Below are 17,429 nucleotides of genomic sequence, written 5' to 3'. Positions count from 1 at the left end.
CTCCACACCCCCACCTTCCCCGGTCCCCAGTCTGCTCCAGCCCCAGTCTAGGCTTCCGACAAGAACACCTACCAAATGATCCCTTTCTCTTAAATACCTCACCATGGACTTGAACTACCTTGGGCCGGGCCCTTTAATGGAGACTTGGCTAACAACGGCCCCCGGAGTCGCCTCTCTCCCGGGCAGGGGACAGCAGGCGAGGGACAGGAGTGCCTTTTTGTCTGGTATCCGTTTAGTCGTCTCCAACTGTGAAAGTAACGTGACAAAACCAGGCTACGTGTGTGTGTGGGGGGGGTGGTGACACACGATGAATTTCTCCATACCGACACACAGCTCTGTCTTTCGTGTGTCCCTGTTAGTCTCCAAGCCATGAGCTTGTACTCAGGTAGCTTCTGCTGCAGCATGGGCACGATTTTGCTTTGGGTTCTGCTTTTCAAAGTGCATTTCTTGTCATTAACGTCCCTCTGCGTCCCCATAGCATTGTCAGAATTCTAGGGATGACTGTGTGGTGTCCACAATAGTTGATCTGCCTGGACCCCCCCAGGTCAGGTGTTTGGGTGGTCAGGTGGTCTTGAATTTGCCCTGCCCCTGACCTGTGCAGAAGTACGAACGTTTGCTGGTGGCTGGGTTCAGATCAAATGCTCTTGGCAGGAGAGGGTGGTGAGGAGGGCGGGGGGTTGTCTGTGGGGTTGGCATTGGGGACCAGGGAAGAACGTTCCAGCAGTGTCCTTCTGTGTCATGGGGCAGAGGACAGCCTTGACCGCCTTGGAGAGATTTTGTGGGCAAAGAGGCATAGGGAAACCCAGAGGTGGGCTGAGAGGGGAAGAGCTCATCAGCCAGCCCTGTTCCCCCTCACACCCCTGGGCACCGCCCCCTCTGGCCACCTGGTTAGGGGCTCTGCTGCCTGCCCTGCTTGGCACAGCGTTCTCTCTGGCACAGACCCAGGCCGGTTAGTCAGGTCCCTCCCAGGAGTGCCCACGCCAAGGGTTTGTGCCCAGGGCACCAGGGCCTCCGACAGTTGACCGTGGCACCTGTTCCCTGTGTGTCCCCAGGCCACGCCCCACCACGGGGTCTACTCTCGGGAGGAGGAGCTCCTGCGGGAGCGGAAGCGCCTAGGAGTCTTTGGCATCACCTCTTACGACTTCCACAGCGAGAGCGGCCTCTTCCTCTTCCAGGCCAGCAACAGCCTCTTCCACTGTCGAGACGGGGGCAGGAACGGCTTCATGGTGAGCCCTGGTCCTTGGTCGGGGGTGGGGCAGGCAGGCGGCCGGGGTCCTGTCCCGCTGAGCCCACCCTCTCTGTCCCCAGGTGTCCCCTATGAAGCCCCTGGAGATCAAGACCCAGTGTTCTGGGCCCCGGATGGACCCCAAGATCTGCCCTGCCGACCCCGCCTTCTTCTCCTTCATCAACAGCAGTGACCTGTGGGTGGCCAACATCGAGACGGGAGAGGAGCGACGGCTGACATTCTGCCACAGGGGTGAGGCCAGGCGGAGGGCACCGGTTCTGGCTGGGGTGGACCGGAACCTGCCCCCGGCAGTGTGGTCTGTTGGGCTGGGCCAGCACCCATCATAGCCACTAGTCCGGCGTCTGGAGAGTACCCTGCCCCTACTCCACTCACCGCAACCACCAGGCACCTTTCTGGACTCTGACCTCATGGGCCACCCTCCCGTGTGGCCCTCTGCGGCCTTCTCTGCTGGGCACTTTACTCTGTACCTCTGCTTACTCGGCCTCTCCCACCTCCGCGCTCCTGTCCAACTCCAGGTCTCACCCGCTCCCCATTTTCCCTCACATCCTTGCTCGCCAGAAGTGCCCTCCCCCTTCTGCAGATGTCTGCGGGACTCTGCACCTGGCATGGCCTCAGGTCACGGACCTCTGTGTCCTCACCCTGCCCCACAGCCCCATACCTTCACTCTAAACCTGAGAGGCTCAGCCAGGAGCAGCTCAGACTCCGGCCATGTCCAGGGACACTTTTAGTTGTCACAGCTGGACGAGGTGCTCCTAGGATCGAGTGAGTGGGGCCAGGGACACTGCTCAGCCCCCGACGGTGCCGGCGATGGCCCCCAGAGAGTGTTTCAGCCCCGACGTCGGCTGTGCTGAGGGGGAGAATCCCGCTCTAAACTAGACCCGTCTCTTGTCCGGCTCTCTGCTCCTCCAGGCTTATCCAATGTTCTCGAGGACCCCAAATCTGCAGGCGTGGCCACCTTCGTCATCCAGGAAGAATTCGACCGCTTCACTGGCTACTGGTGGTGTCCCACAGCCTCCTGGGACGGTAGGCCGCTTTCCGTTTTTAAGCAGAGCCCCTGCGTGCATTTCTTTTATTAACAGATGCACAGTCTACGTGCTTTTCTGCTCTTGTCGCTTAAAAAAGCCTCAGTGCTCTTCCTGTCGATGCCGCTGCCCCAGTCCACTCGGGCTACGGTGACCGAACAGCGCAGCCTGGGGGCTTATGAGCCTCACACGTCCACGTCTCACGGTTCTGGAGGCTGCAGACTCCGCGTCTGGCGAGGGCCCTTCCTGGGCCACAGCCAGTGCCTTCTCGCTGTGTCCTCACGGCGGAAGGGGCAGGGAGCTCTCTTGGGCCTCTGTTTTAAGGACACTGATCCCACTCACGAAGGCCCCACCCTCACGACCTCATCACCTCGAAAGGGTGGGATTTGACATTTGAAATTCAGGGGGATGTAGACATTTGGCCTATTGCAGTCAGCACACGGAGACCTCTTTAGAGACTGCAGACGATCTGGGGTGTGACTGTGCCCTGGTTCCACGCTGTCGGACACTTTGGTTGTGCCCAGCTGTGGGTTTTGGTTTTACTTTGGGGAACGTCTTCGTACACGTGTCTGGTAGGTGGCCTGGGAGCGGACCAGTGGTTCTCAACCAAGGGTGATTCTGCCTCCAGGGGACATTCTACAATGTCTAGGGACATCTGTGATCGTCATAACTGAGTTTGAGCTAAAGCACTGTCACTCTCAAACCAAATGGCCTCAAGCCAGCCACCCAGCCCCTTGGGTCTCTGGTGCTCCACCCATAAAGCAGGTATGGAGTGGCCCCCGCAGGCCGGATGTTCCCGGAGACATCTTTGGTCCGTGCACAATGAGTCATAGGTGACGGTACAAGAAGCAGCAGATGGGGATCCTTCTTAGCAGCTGAGGAGGGAAAATTGAGGAAGCAACGGCTGTGGGCTCCCTCCCGGCGACGGCAGAATTGGCAGTCACCGTGCTCCTTTCTGAGGCGTCACCACCCAGTGACTCACTCACTTCTCATAACGATCTTTATCATAATCTTCCGTGAGCCATGCGTGAACCAGCCTGGGCTGCCGTCCAAGTCCCGCGGGCTGGGTGGCTTAAACAACAGACGTTTGTCGTCTCTCAGTCCTGGAGGCTGGAAGTCCAAGATCAAGGCATCGGCAGGGTCGGTTTCTCCTGAGGCCTCCTGGATGGGTAGATGCTGTTTTCTCCCTGTGTCCTCACATGGTTGTCCCTCCGTGTGTGTCCGTGTCCCAGTCTCTTCTTATAAGGACACTGGTCATACGTCGGATGGGGACTCGCCCCAGTGACCTCATTTTACCTTAATTACCTCTTTAAAGACCCCATCCCTCCAAATATAGTCATATTCAGAGGTTCTGGGGATAGTCAGCTTAGGATTTTGGGACATAACATGATTCAGGTCATAAACACCCCACATGGCCACCTCCTGTGCCATTTTGTGCTGGGCATTGCTCAGTTCTTACGTCCATCATACAGCTAAGGAAGCCGAGGCCCCAAGAGGAGACGTGACTCGGTGAAGGGCCGGTAGTGGGTAGGGCCAGGGTTCCAGCCCCAAGGCTCACATCCTTGTCTGGGCCCAGCCATGGCTGAGCAGGGCACTCAGTGTGTCCAGGAGGTGGGGGGACTCCCGGCCCACTCAACAGTGGCCTTGCCCCCTCCCAGGTTCAGAAGGCCGCAAGACGCTGCGAATCCTCTATGAGGAAGTCGATGAGTCTGAGGTGGAGGTCATTCACGTTCCCTCACCTGCACTAGAAGAAAGGAAGACAGACTCGTACCGATACCCCCGGACAGGTGAGTGCCCAGGACAGGTGGTTTGGCAGTGGTCTATGTCCTCCCAGAGCATGGCGAAGCACCAACCAGGATGGACCCTCACGAAGACCCAGAGATGCGGTCCGGGCTCAGGGACAACAGCACAGTTAGGGGTGACCGGCTTCGTGCCTTGGGGCCCAGGAGACAGGAGCCAGGGGAGGCAGCGAGGGGGTGTGGACCCCATCCTAGGATGTGACAGACATTCACCGTCATGTGAGAACACAGACTCAAGTTTGTCCTGTGTCTCCAGAGAAACTAGAAATCAAATTAAATGTTTCTCGAATTATTTAAAATTACTTAGTGAGCCAAACAAAATACACATGCAGGCCAGATCCAGCCTCTTGTTCATGGCCTCCGTGGAAGCATGAAAGAATTTGTGCTAACCTGCCGTGAGCACTTCCTATGTGCTGTGCTAGACAGCCTCCCTGTGGGTGTTTCCAGTCCCCGTGCAGATGGGAAGTCAGTCTTCCCTGCTCCCCGTTTGACGGACGCGAAGGCAGCGTCAGAGGCGTTCCCCGCCGGGGGTGGTGGAGGCGCGAGGGCCGGAGTTGAGATTCGTTGTAGAAGTTACTGGAGCCTGAACTTCTGGGAGCATGTCTCGGTTGTCCCAATCTGTCAGCCACCTGCCTCCCAGTGTCAGGGCCCCCGGCTGTGTCACATGTGTTACATGTGGCACTTTTCTGTATCGTTGGTGGTTTTTTTACGGCTGTGCCCCATCTTCACAGCCAGATTTCAAGCTCTCCAAAGGCAGGCACGAGCTTCCCATCAGCACAGGGTCTGCGCTGTGCTCTTAAACTATAAGGAAGTTGTCACGTCACTGTCTGGAACAAGGTCTAGGCCCACGGCTGGAAAGTCCTGCCCAGAGACTTTGCACCTGGACCAGAAAGGGTGACGTGCTCATGGGGACATTTGGACATCCCCCCACCCCCACCCCACGCTGGCTTCTGTGGGCGTCACCCTGCATTTTCCACCCCAACACCTGCTCTTGTCCCACACGGGCAACACCTGCCGGGCTCACCTCACTTTCATTTCTGTAGGCAGCAAGAACCCCAAGATCGCTTTGAAGCTGGCTGAATTTCAGACTGACAGTCAGGGCAAGGTAAGGGGGCCGCGCACCCCGGAGGGGCTTATGGGTGAGAGAAGCAGGTAGACAGCTGGGTGGCGGCAGGCTGCTCGCCCCTTCCCAGGGCAGGCGCTCCCCTTGGCTGACTGAATGGGAAAAAGCACTGCCCGGCCATTGGCTGCACCCTGTCACTCTGTGCCTCCCTCCGTGAACTAACAGGAGGTCCTCACCACTCAGGGACTTGTTGCTCAGACTCCCATAGCTGGCAGGGCAAGAGAGGCTATGGCTGAGAAGAGCATGGGGATGGGGACACCAGGCATCAAAAGGAAACACCCCACACGTCAGAGGTTAGAGCTCAGGCAAGCCGAGAAAGCCCTTGCGTATTTTTGCCAAAACACCACCTCGTGTAACGTTTTGGAAAAAAAGCGTAAGATAAAATACACTTATTTGTAATCTAGAGGTTGGTTTTTGTTTTGGGGCACAGTTAGGCCCTAATCAGACTTCTTCTTTACTCTTGACTGGAATATTCTAGCAGCTATGACATGGATCTGCCCAAAGTGGCTTTGTTGTAAATGGTCCCTGGCCCTGTCTCTGATGAACAGGGTCCTGCGGTGGTGTGGGCTGTGCCAGCGGAGCAGGCCGCCGGGGGATGTGGGTGGGGGCCCGCCGGGGTGTGGGATATGCTGAGGCCCTGCCTGCCTTCTCCCCACCCCACCCCTTCTGGAGCGATGCTGAGCTGGCTTCGTTTAGGCTCCAGGAAGCCGTGGCATCCAGACACTGTGTCTTGCCCAAGGCCACCTGGCTTAGCAGTGGCAGCCCATACCAGAGCCTTTGGTTTTCAGCCAGCACCGGGCAACTTAAATAACGAGTTCATCGGCTCACAGTTCTGGAGCCAGAGAGTCCGAAGTCAAGGTGTCGCAGGGCTGGTTCCTCCCGCGGGTGCAGGATCTGCCCCAGGTCTCTCTCCTCGGTTCGGGGGCAGCCACCTTCCCCCTGTGGTCACCAGACACACTGCCTATGTGGTGCCTGTGTCCGCATGTCCCTTTTGTGTAAGGACACCAGTCCTGTGGGACTTGGGCCACTCCACTCCAGTGCGACTAATTATGTTTGCAGCTACGCTTTCCAAATAAGGCCCCATTCTGAGGGACTAGAGGTGAGAACGTCAACGTACAGATTCAGGGGCCACAGCGCACCCCTAACAGTGCCATCTGCTCCGCACAGCATGTAGTCAGGCCAGAGCGTGTAACCCAAGGTTGTTTTCCCCTTAGATCGTCTTGACCCAAGAAGGAACTTGGTACAGCCCTTCAGCATGCTCTTCCCGAGAGTGGAATACATCGCCAGGGCCGGCTGGACCCGGGATGGCAAGTAGTGAGTATCTCAGTCTGGCGGAACCCCAGTCATTCACATTCGGGACCCTGGGTGGGTCACCGGCCCCCTTGTCATAAGAAACATGGAGTCACCAAATAGAAGGTTCCCTTTTCACTTGCTTTCAAGCTCTTCTGCTCGCATCAGAGACAGACATCTCTTAAACCGAGCCCTAAACCATGGCCCGAGGGCTAAATCCTGTCCCACCCATATTTGTGAGTTCCCCGGGCCAAGAATGGTTTTTCTGTTTTTAAATGATTAGGGGAAAAACCCCAAAGAATAGTAATGTTTCATCAGACTCAAAAATGATATGAAATCCTCATTTTGCTGTGTGTAAATAAAGTTTTATTGGCACAAGGCCACACTCATTCATTTACGGATTGTCTGTGGCCGCTTCGAGTCACCTCGGCAGGGCTGAGTAGTTGTGGAGGACGCTGTGAACAGAGGACAGAGCTGAAACATTGGCTCGCTGGCGCCTGGACAGAGAGGGTGTGCTGGTCCTCTCAAAACCCTTGCCAGGCCGCTTCGTAACAGACCGCTGGACTCGGGCCCAGCGCCTTGTCGGGCTTGGGCTCTCACTGGAATCTCACGTCCCCGCGACGTGGCTCTGTGGTTTGGTTTCAGTCGCTCCCTGTTTATGTTGAGATGCTGCCTTTCCACTTATGGTACCGACAGGTCCCCACTTAAAATACATTTAAGTTAGAAAGTCACAGCGAAGTATGAAATCGAGGGTGGTATGCGTGGCGAGGATGTGGCAGAAATTCCGGAGTTTTCGCCATGCTGCTGTGAGATTGAATGATGTGAGACATTTCCAAAACAAAAGTCAGGTGACGGAGTTGTGTCAGCCCTCTTGCCGTCCCCAAGCCTGCGGGAAATCTGTGTGTGTTACGGGGTTAGCGGTCGGGTGGCAGCGAGGTGGGCGTCAGAGGCTTCCGTCTGCTGGTCCCTGAGGCCCTGGCTTCTCCATCTCCCGCTCAGTGCCTGGGCCATGCTCCTGGACCGGCCCCAGCAGCGGCTACAGCTCGTCCTCCTGCCCCCGGCCCTGTTCATCCCCACCGCTGACAACGAGGAGCAGCGGGTGGCCTTTGCAAGAGCCGTGCCTGGGGACGTCCAGCCATACGTGGTCTACGAGGAGGTCACCGATGTGTGGATCAATGTAAGGGCGCGGAGGTGCTGGGTGTGCACCCTGGGTCCTGCGGCTGGCCAGCGGCCAGGGCCTCGCCGTCCTCGGCAGGCGCCCCCACCTCCTGATGCGTCTCCCCTCGCTGCCTGGCAGGTTCACGACATCTTCTACCCCTTCGCCCAGTCAGAGGGAGAGGATGAGCTCTGCTTCATCCGTGCCAACGAATGCAAGACGGGCTTCTGCCACTTGTACAAGGTCACCGCCTTATTAAAGCCCAGCGGCTACGACTGGGGCGAGCCCTTCAGCCCCGGGGAAGGTGAGCAAAGCCATCCTGCCACCCTGCTCCTCCGGGCAGCCGGCCGCGGACCCGCGCACTGTCTGCTCTCTGACCTGCCCTGTGACCGAGCCCACCATGAGGGAGGGGGCGGATGAGTAAGGAGCCAGGGTTCCCCGCGTGTCACTCACCGCCCGGCCCGGGTTCTCATAGCCGGCTGTTCGTTCGTCCAGTCAGCAGTAGTTACTGAGCACCTGCCACCTGCCAGGCCCTTCTCGTGCTAGGGGTCCGCAGACCGTGGCCGCAGGTCAAATCCGGCCGGCCTCCTGGTTCTATAAGTAAAGTTTTATCGGCACAAGGTCAGGCCCATTTGCGTATCTGTCATCTGTGGCCTTTTCCGTGCCACGATGGCAGAGTTCAGTAGCGGTCTAAAAACGACGAAAGACGCTGTCCCAGGCGTGACGAGCGTGAGAAGGAGAATGCAGCGAGGCGAGAGGTTGAAAGTGGGCTTGCTTTCTAGAGTGGGGGTCCGGAGGACGTCTCTGGTCACGTGCCGTGGGCACACTTGGAGGGCATGGCAGAGGAGGCGGGGGCCGCCACACAGAGCGCCCAGGCCATAGGAGGGGTTGTGCAAAGGCCCCGGGGCAGGACCAGGCGTGGTGTGCTGGGGGAGCAGCGACGAGGCCCGGTGGCTGAAGCAGAGTTGGGGTGGGGTGGGCGGGGCAGGTCCGGAAGGGCCTGTGGGCACAGGGAGCACTCGGCTTTTACCATTGATCTTACACCAGTTTAAAGTGATTCCTGGGGTTACCACATGGAGTGTAGCCTGAGCGGTGAGGGGAGGGGACAGGGACTGGAGCCGGGAAGTGAGGGATGGGATGACCCACGTGATTCGATTCTAAATGCTTTTGACCGCCAAGCTGGCCCGGTTTGCTGGTGGAGTTTGGATTTGCGCTGAGACGTGGAATATGTTTGGAGGTCCAGTCTGAGACAGAAAGGCTCTGAGAGAGGCAATTTTAGGAGGAAAAAATCCAGAACTGGTTTTTTGACGCATTTGAGGTGAAATGCCTAGTAGTGGGAACGCTGTGTGGAAGGTCCCGTGCCCAGAGTTCTGGGGAGCAGAATGGATTCGTGATGGGAGTGTGGCCGTACTCACACTCGGATGGCATCTCAGCCTCAGGGCAGGACGGAGCATCAAAGGGCCAACCGAGTCTGGCTGGGGGAGCGGCGTGGTCTGAGAGCCAAGCCAGGGCTCTTCAGGCTTGGGGCAGGGTCCCCCCTGAACACTGCTAAAATCAGGGCCGGGTCGTTCTCTGTGGGGCCGTCGTGGGCACTGGGGTGATGAGCAGCATCCCTGGCTCCACCCACTCACCCAATCCCAGGAGCATCTTCACCCAGCTGTGACACTCAGAAATGCCTCCAGACATCGCTCACTGTCCCCTGGGGCAGTCACCCCAGGATAACTGTACAGGATGGATAGAGGGAGAGCCCACAAATGAGCCTGAGGTGGCCACCAGCACAGGGGACAGAGACCTGAGTGAGGGTGAATCCAGGGTACCGCGAGCCGAGGGGAGAGCCCACGTGTCAGGAAGCGAAGTCACAGCAAGGTATCGAGGAGTGGCCGCTGTGTCAGGGCATTGTCACTTGGGGTTTAATGCGGCCGTCACAGGAGCGCCATCTCCAAGGACAGTTTTCTTGGCTCTTTCGTGTTTTTGCTTTTCGTTTTGTCGGTTAACTTAATCCCTGCCCCCACGTAGCTTTGGGAGATGTCACTTGGCACGTCCTTTTTTCTGCCTCTGAAACGGACCGGCTGACAGCTCGCCAGTGGTTGTTGGGTGGAACTCGCAGCAGGTGCCTCTCAGGGGAACTCCTGCTTTTGAGGTGGGCACACCTGGTGTCCCATCTGCCCTGCGTGTGGGTCCCCAGCTGCGTCCCCAGCTCACACTTCCTGTCACGTGGCTCACGCTTCCTGTCACGTGGCTCACGCCTGCTTGATGGCAGTTGAACGAATGAGAAGGCACAACGTCGCTCTTTGGATGAGAAGGAACAAGTTCCTAGAGGCAGCGTGAGGTGTGCTGGCGAAGTGGACGGGAGGTCAGGAGCCTGCAGAAGCGCCTGAGGGACAGGGACACTGACGGCACTGGCTGGGAGAGTGTGTCCTTGTGACACAAGGTGGCTTTTGCAGAGGGCGGTCCTGCCAGAGAGACCCCCATAGATGTGGTCATCAGGACTCTGGGCTGAGAGAATCATGGGCTTAAATCCGGACGGCCGAGGACACGCGAGAGCAACAGGGTGCGCAAGGCTCAGAGAGGGCTGGAGCGTGGCGGGGGATCCGACAGCCGAGCCATCGCTCAGGCCTCGGGGGCCTCGTGGGTGGCAGGAGAACTGGGAAGGGGCCCCTGGGCTGGCCTGTGTTGCAGAGGCTGCAGACCGGCACTTGGCAAGTCGCCGGCAGCCAGCCTGGAACGTGGGGGGCTCGGAAGAAGCCTGGCTGCTGTAGGGGAGCTCACCCCAGAGCTTCCAGTCTTCAGGCTTCCCAGGGCCCCTTCAGCCTTCCTCCTGTCTCTCTTTCCAGACGAATTCAAGTGCGCCATCAAGGAGGAGATCGCACTGACCAGCGGCGAGTGGGAGGTTTTGGCCAGGCATGGCTCCAAGGTACCAGTCCCCGTGCACGCTTGTGCACACACACGAGCACACGCGCTCCGGGCCCCCTCCAGAGCCCTCGTGCTCGTGGCTCCCTCTGTCCCCACCTGGCCACCGCTCCCTCCTCCTCTGCTCCCTGCACAGTTCAGCATGCCCAGGACCACAACCAGGGACACCCTGGTCCAGGACGCAGGGGCAGTTCTGAGCACCTCTTGCTGGATCCTGGTGGGTGGGGGCCTGGCCCGTTCTCAGTGTACCGCTCCGTGAAACCACTTGTCCTCAGGAGAGCAGTTTGTGGGTCGCTCGGGTGCCTACTGTGGGATTATCCCACAGCTTCCAACCAGGCTTGTCCCCAGGCCTGCCTCCGGGAGGTGTGTGGAAGAAGGGAGTGGCTGCAGGGAGGGCGTGCCTTCCCCTCCCCCGCACGCATGAACACTTGAGTGAGCGAGCTGGCGGCGACATCGGCCCGTCTGGGCTCTGTAGATGACTGTGCTGGGTACAGAGTAGCCACACCTGAGGGAAAGCCCTGTCACTGACTCGTAGAGACGTCATTACAAATTGTTGGGAAGAAAGCGAGTCGTGAAAAGCTGGAGCACAGTCCCGATTCTGTCGGGTTTCACGATCACGTCGTGAGTGAGGCGAGAGTGCCGGAAGGCTGGGCGCCCGAAGCGTAGGGCCACCGCCTCCTCCCCGTGGCTGTGCTGTGGGTGCCCCCCGGCTCATAGCCCAGCCCTGCCCCTCGTTGGCCCGGGAACAGACTCAGTGTCCTCGTCTGCGAGATGGGGCCATCCGGTAGCTTTCATTCCTTCCTTTTGTCAGCTGGTCTCCCACGCGGCACTGCTGACGTCAGGGCCGGGCCGTTCGCAGGGGTGCGTCCTGGGCACTGTGGGGTGTTGACCAGCATCCCTGGCCTCACCCACTCGATGCCAGAACCTCCCCCAGTTGTGACGACCACAGATGTCCCCACACATGGCCAGGCATCCCCTGGGGGCAGAATAACCCTGGGCGAGGGCAATTTAAAGGAACTTGCAGCCCTTGCACACGTAGCGATGGCATGCACACAGGCCACATCACTTCCTCTCCAGTGCCGTGAGCATCTCACCGTGGGCGTGCCTTTTTACCTGGAAGTTTAAAAACAAAAGCAGTTGCGGCAGCGTTTTAAAATTTTAAAAAGGGAAAGTAACCCCATGAGGACCCCACCTGAGGCATGCACTCCCGGCCTGTTTCGGGGCCCCCTGAAGGCCTAGCTCCGGCCAGCCCCACTGCCTGGAGACTGTCCCCTGCTCACACTGTCCTTGTGACAGAACCGGCTCGACTCCATGCGGTTTTGGTTTTTCAGTGACGTCGTCTATTGCTAGAAAACTAGTATTTATTGAAAAAGTACAGTAACAATGAATACATCAGTGTTTGTTGTAATAACTGAGTCGTTCTGGATGAGACTCAGGTCGGACCCCTTCGGTCCCCACCAGACCCACCCTGTAGCCTCGTCCCCATTGGAGGCGACCACAGAGGGACAGCTCTGCACTTTGCTGTTTGCACTGTTTTTCAGGGGCTTCGTAAAGGCCTTTTAGAACAGAGTTTTCTGTGGCCACAGTGAATCGTGCAGTAATTATGGGACCAATCTCACCTTTTGAGAAAAGTTGTCATCTTTCTTTAGCTTGAAAAGCACTTTGAGCGTCTTTGTCCCTCCATTTTGAAACCCCCTCCTAGGTGAAGTCCTCAGGAGCGATTTCCAGGGCGTAACTGCCAGGTCAGAGGACACACCTTTTATCAGTGTTCTTTTTCCAGGTTGCCGGGTCAGCCCCAGAGAGGCAGTGCCTGTCCCCATCTCCAGAGCAGGGTGCTTCCTCTCCTCCCGAGGGCATTACGTCAGAACCCCATGGGGTCTGGGGGCAGGGAGCGACACCTTTTAACCACACTCCTCTGGCTCAGGGGTGGGCTGATCCCTGGGGTTGTAGGGCCTCAGCCTGGGATGGCACTGTCCAAGGCACAGGGCCCTCAGCTCCCGCGCGCCCGCAGGAGTTGTCCAGTGTTCTGATTTCACATCACCCCAGGGCGCGTGGCTGGCCCAGCGAGATCGAGGTCTGAGCAGTGCTTCTCCCCCAGACGCTCCTCCAGCCAGCTTGGGGGAGGAGGGATCCTCTGTCCCCAGAACGCTGGGCCCTCCCTGTGTGGCAGGGGGAGGGCCGGCGGCCGTGGGAAGGCAGGCACAGAGAGCCTGGGGTGGCCTCACCAGGAGCCCTGTGTCCCCGCAGATCTGGGTCAATGAGGAGACGAAGCTGGTGTACTTCCAAGGCACGAAGGACACGCCGCTGGAGCACCACCTGTACGTGGTCAGCTACGAGTCAGCCGGCGAGGTCGTGCGCCTCACCACGCCTGGCTTCTCCCATAGCTGCTCCATGAGCCAGGTGGGCACTCCCCCGGGCCCTCGTGCGCCCGATGGCACCATCCCCGCACCAGCCCTTAGCCTCACAAAACATTCCAGTGGCAGTGGCCAACCATGGGGCCACTCCCTGTGCAGGGCAAACACTTGGTCGTAGTTCTATGACTGTAGAACCAGCGAGGTGAGCGGGCTCTGGCATCGGAAGGTTCTGGGTCTGAGCACCCAGGAACCCTGGCCAGGGGGTAGATTCCTCTTGGCCACAGTTTGCTTATCTGCAAAATGGGGGTGAATGGTAATGACACCCACCTGACGTGGGTGGAGTTTGAGGTTTAAATGAGTGAGCACCAGGGTAAGACAGTAACTATTCAGAGAAGGTTGGCAGGTGATGGGTCAAAGGACACAGGGGCGGAGGGGCTGAGAGGGGAGAGGTGCTCAGTGTCCCCGTCCCGTCTACAGAATTTCGACATGTTCATCAGCCACTACAGCAGCGTGGGCACGCCGCCCTGCGTGCACGTCTACAAGCTGAGCGGCCCCGACGACGACCCTCTGCACAAGCAGCCCCGCTTCTGGGCCAGCATGATGGAGGCGGCCAGTGAGTAGCCACAGATCTCTCGGGCACCTTGACCGGGTCCCTCTCCTTGGGAGTCTCAGCTTGCCCATCTGCAAAATGGGATGTGGACCCATTAAATAACACTGGTGAGAGGAGGTTGACCTGGTGGGTGTGGCCCAGAGCCCTGCCCGCTCGGCTTCCCCAGCATCCGGGCCCTCCTGGAAGCCCCAAGAGCTTGTCATCGAACGTGACCACTGGCCCCGACTGTCCTGGGGGCTTTGCCACCTGAGACGATCTCTCATTTCTCTGCTGTAATTAAGGACTGCAGTGCACAGAGCAGACTCGGCTCAGGAGCTGACTGCAGACAGAGGGTCCCTGTTGGGGGCATCCCTGTCCTTGGGGGCAGCCATCTCCTGGGGTGCAGAGCAGATGCTCTGGAGCCTTGGTGGAAGGAGCCTTAGTGGGCCTTGTGGGCCAGGAGGCAGCTTGTCAGTTTGCCCAGGAGCCTGCAGGATGGTTAGGACTTTGCTGGGGTGACCTTGGGTTCCAGTTTTGGCTTCAGAACCATAGACAAGTCAGCCGTCTCTCTAAAATGTTCCTTTATCTACAAAATAGTACAAAGACCGTTCATGAGATGAACGATTAATCAAACCTCAGTAGAGCGCCTTGCACACAGGAATCTCTCCCTAAAAGGGAAGCCCCCCGCTGACCCCAGCCCTGCCACTTGCTAGATTTCCGGATATTCTAGGAAATAAGCCCTGGCATTGCAGTGTTTCATGGGCTAGAAAGCCTCTTGTTACGTCATCACCTCCTGGAACCTAAACAGATTAAAGGCCTCTCCACCCAGTAGCTCAGTCCCTGACCGTCCCCATGTCACCACGTGGCTCGTCGGAGCAGGACTGTGGGCCCTGGTGGTACAAATGAGGGGGAGGCAGGGACGGGAACCCGGGTGTCCGGATACCCAGCCCCGGGTTTGCGGGCAGGTGGACTAGAGTCTGCTGCACACCACCTCTATGAGCACGTAGCAAACTGGCTCTTGGGCCGCGGCCCTGCTGGTGCTCTTCCCGGTGCCTGCACGCCAGCAGCAAAGCCGAGTCGCTACTAGACACACGATGCCTCCTCGGCACTTAAAGCCCGAGACACGCCCAGCCCTTTCAGGAAGCATTTAACAGCCCCTGACCCGGCATTACACTTTCTCGTTCAACCTCTGTACCCGGCTTACCCAGATAAACTTGCCTTAAAGACTTTTCACCGTCATGGTCAGAACACCAGTGTGGCTCTGCAAGTATGAAGTAGCCATCAAAGTTAGAGAGAAGCAGACCGTGAATTTGGCTGTCAGTCAAGTCCCAGGACTGTTGTCACCTCCATGGAGGATCAGCCAACATCAGGGGCTGCTGGAGCTGGCTCTGCACCCACACAGGGGAGAGTCACTTCCGGCCCTCAGATTCTCATGTAAAGCACAGGGTGGGGTGGGTGCCTCTGTGGCTAGGGGCCGCACAGTGGCGTGCGGGTGTCAGCGGCTGTGGGCTCCCGCCTGAGTAGCCACGGCCGCTCTGTCTCCACAGGCTGCCCCCCGGATTACGTGCCCCCAGAAATCTTCCACTTCCACACGCGATCGGATGTGCGCCTGTACGGCATGATCTACAAGCCGCATGCTGTGCAGCCAGGGAAGAAGCACCCCACCGTCCTCTTTGTGTATGGGGGCCCCCAGGTGGGTGCCGGCCCTGCTCCCCATGCCCCCTCCCTCCATGCCAGGACTGGGCTCCAGGGTCTTTTGCCCTTCTGCCTCTGGGTCTCTGCACACCTGATCCCCCTGGACAGCCACCCCTCCTTCACCTGCTGATGCTACCTTGTCCCTTTGGGGACCCCCCCCGATCCCCATATGTTCATCTGGACCACCTGCCCAGCAGTAACCGACTCCACTCCTGGTCACCAGTGTAGGGACAAAGCTGGCTGTGGGCCCTGGGCACAGCTCCCTGAGAAGGAGACAGGCCAGCAGGCTTGGCCGGCAGCTTGGCAGGCGGGTCCATCTAAGACAGCGGTTCTCACTTGGGGGTGTTCTGTCCCCCAGAGGACAGTGGGCGACGTCTGGTCACAGCTGGGGTGGGCAGTGCTCCTGGCATCGAGTAGGTGGAGGCTGGGGATGCTGTCGGCACCCCCAGTGCCCATGACGCGCCCCCACATGCACTCACAGAGGGTGACAGGCTGTGGGTACTGACGGTGTCAAAGCGGGGTCTGCGTGAGGTTGAGTGACTCAGGGCGCCCGCCCGCCTCCGACCCCACCATTTCTTGGGTCTGTGTCTTAGCCGTAACCAAACAGTAGCAAAGTCACGGAATGAGACTGAAGAAGAGAGGGAGGGTGCCGGGGAGAGGGCCCAGCCGAGAGGGAGCACGACCGGGGCCTTCCTTTCTGGAGCGCGTTCCTGGCGCAAGGCCTGGTTCGGCGTGGGCCCTGTCTCACCTTCCACGGCCCGGCACCCAGGACGCCTCCAGGAGTCCACAGCCTTCATGACGAAGGCCAGGAGCTCTGATTGGGCTGAGACCCCGCCCGTCTCCCTGTTGTCTGACCCGCCCATTTCATCTGGAGCCACGTGGGATTTCCCGCCACTCACCCAGAGCCTGACGCCCTCGCTTCATCCTCCTCTACAGGTGCAGCTGGTGAATAATTCCTTCAAAGGAATCAAGTATTTGCGGCTCAACACGCTGGCGTCCCTGGGTTATGCGGTGGTCGTGATTGATGGCAGGGGCTCGTGTCAGCGAGGGCTTCGGTTTGAAGGGGCCCTGAAGAACCAAATGGTAACTAGTCTCCCAGTCTCTCCGGGCCCTTCCTGCGTGGTGAAGGGGGACCTGCGGTGTGTGGGCTCAGGGTTCGTCATTAGCTCTGGGGCACCTCCCACAAGCACCGTCCTGGCCAGGGTGCTAGGCCTACGTGGGGCAGCCCTTTGGAACCAAGGGGAATGTCTGTTTTGCTGCTCAGCCTGAGCTTTGCCCTTTGGAGAGACAGGTATACATCCATCCCACCTGGTGCCTGAGCCCAGCCGCAGCCAGACATGTCACTACAGGCCCAGTTGGCAGGAAGCGCCGAGGGCTGGGCCAGACAGGGACTGGTGACTGTAGAGGTGCTGCTGATGGTGATGGTGGTGGTGGCGATGATGGTGATGGTGACACCAGCTGTTCGCTGAGCCTGAGTATGTGCCAGGCCTCTGAGTTTGAGACGCTTATCATCTCGCGTCATCCTCACGCCATCCCAGTCAGGTTGACATCCCATTTTCGGGATGGGAAAACAGGCCCAGAGAGGGGATGTGACTTTCTCAGAGTCGCTCAGCCAGGAGGTAGCAGAGCAGGGTTGGTGCCGGGCCTGAGCACCACCCCAGAGAGCAGGCGGGGTGTGAACGGGGCAGAGAGAGGGAAGGCTAACAGGAAACTGCCTTGATCCCAGAGAGAGCGGGCTCTCCCATAGGGACTCAGGTGGGACAGCAGGGCGTCCCCGGGGGAGGAGGCCACTGAGAGGTGCCCGGCCTCACCCCCCAGGGCCAAGTAGAGATCGAGGACCAGGTGGAGGGCTTGCAGTTTGTGGCTGAGAAGTATGGCTTCATCGACCTGAGCCGGGTGGCCATCCACGGCTGGTCCTATGGCGGCTTCCTCTCGCTCATGGGGCTGATCCACAAGCCCCAGGTGTTCAAGGTAGGTCCCGCCCCGTCCCCTCGCTCCTGTCTGCCGGCGCCTGCCCGTGCCCCTCGGAGCCCGCCCCCCTAGGGGAGGCATCTTGGCAGGGGCCTTGCCACGTGGCTGTTTCTCCCCGCAGCAGCCCCACGGGGCCGAGCCCCCCTCCTCATTGCCCGCCACTGCTGACCCCAGGATGGCGTCCGGCTGCACAAAACCCCGCCAGCAGCTCTCTGTGGGAGGCTGAGCCCGGGACCCCGGCCTCGGATGGGCAGAGGTGGGGCATGGTGTGAAG

At 59.1% G+C, this 17,429-nt stretch overlaps 2 protein-coding genes across 2 annotated transcripts in view; one reads left to right on the top strand and one right to left on the bottom strand.

The window, feature by feature from the left end:
* Window positions 1-17,429, top strand: part of DPP9 (dipeptidyl peptidase 9) — a 34,954-nt gene that overhangs the window by 12,922 nt on the left and 4,603 nt on the right. Inside the window, exons 3-16 of the mRNA XM_006904224.3 lie at window positions 1,053-1,226; window positions 1,309-1,477; window positions 2,156-2,269; window positions 3,927-4,055; window positions 5,111-5,172; window positions 6,389-6,504; window positions 7,480-7,657; window positions 7,778-7,940; window positions 10,471-10,550; window positions 12,794-12,946; window positions 13,378-13,513; window positions 15,037-15,182; window positions 16,121-16,267; window positions 17,003-17,155. Of these exons, the coding sequence (XP_006904286.1) occupies window positions 1,053-1,226; window positions 1,309-1,477; window positions 2,156-2,269; window positions 3,927-4,055; window positions 5,111-5,172; window positions 6,389-6,504; window positions 7,480-7,657; window positions 7,778-7,940; window positions 10,471-10,550; window positions 12,794-12,946; window positions 13,378-13,513; window positions 15,037-15,182; window positions 16,121-16,267; window positions 17,003-17,155 (1,920 nt within the window). The remainder of the gene's footprint in view (window positions 1-1,052; window positions 1,227-1,308; window positions 1,478-2,155; window positions 2,270-3,926; window positions 4,056-5,110; window positions 5,173-6,388; window positions 6,505-7,479; window positions 7,658-7,777; window positions 7,941-10,470; window positions 10,551-12,793; window positions 12,947-13,377; window positions 13,514-15,036; window positions 15,183-16,120; window positions 16,268-17,002; window positions 17,156-17,429) is intronic.
* The window catches only part of DPP9-AS1 (DPP9 antisense RNA 1), a gene marked incomplete at its 5' end in the record, with an annotated part of 570 nt that continues 318 nt past the window's right edge, over window positions 17,178-17,429 (bottom strand). Inside the window, 1 exon segment of the mRNA XM_025043622.1 lies at window positions 17,178-17,429. This exon segment is cut by the window's right edge and continues 54 nt beyond it. Coding sequence (XP_024899390.1) covers window positions 17,224-17,429 — 206 coding nt within the window.

The sequence above is a fragment of the Pteropus alecto genome, unplaced genomic scaffold (assembly GCF_000325575.1).
Source record: "Pteropus alecto unplaced genomic scaffold, ASM32557v1 scaffold30, whole genome shotgun sequence".
Classification (NCBI taxonomy): domain Eukaryota; kingdom Metazoa; phylum Chordata; class Mammalia; order Chiroptera; family Pteropodidae; genus Pteropus; species Pteropus alecto.
Note: the sequence above shows the minus strand (reverse complement) of the source record. Positions and strands in the feature narration are given on the sequence as shown.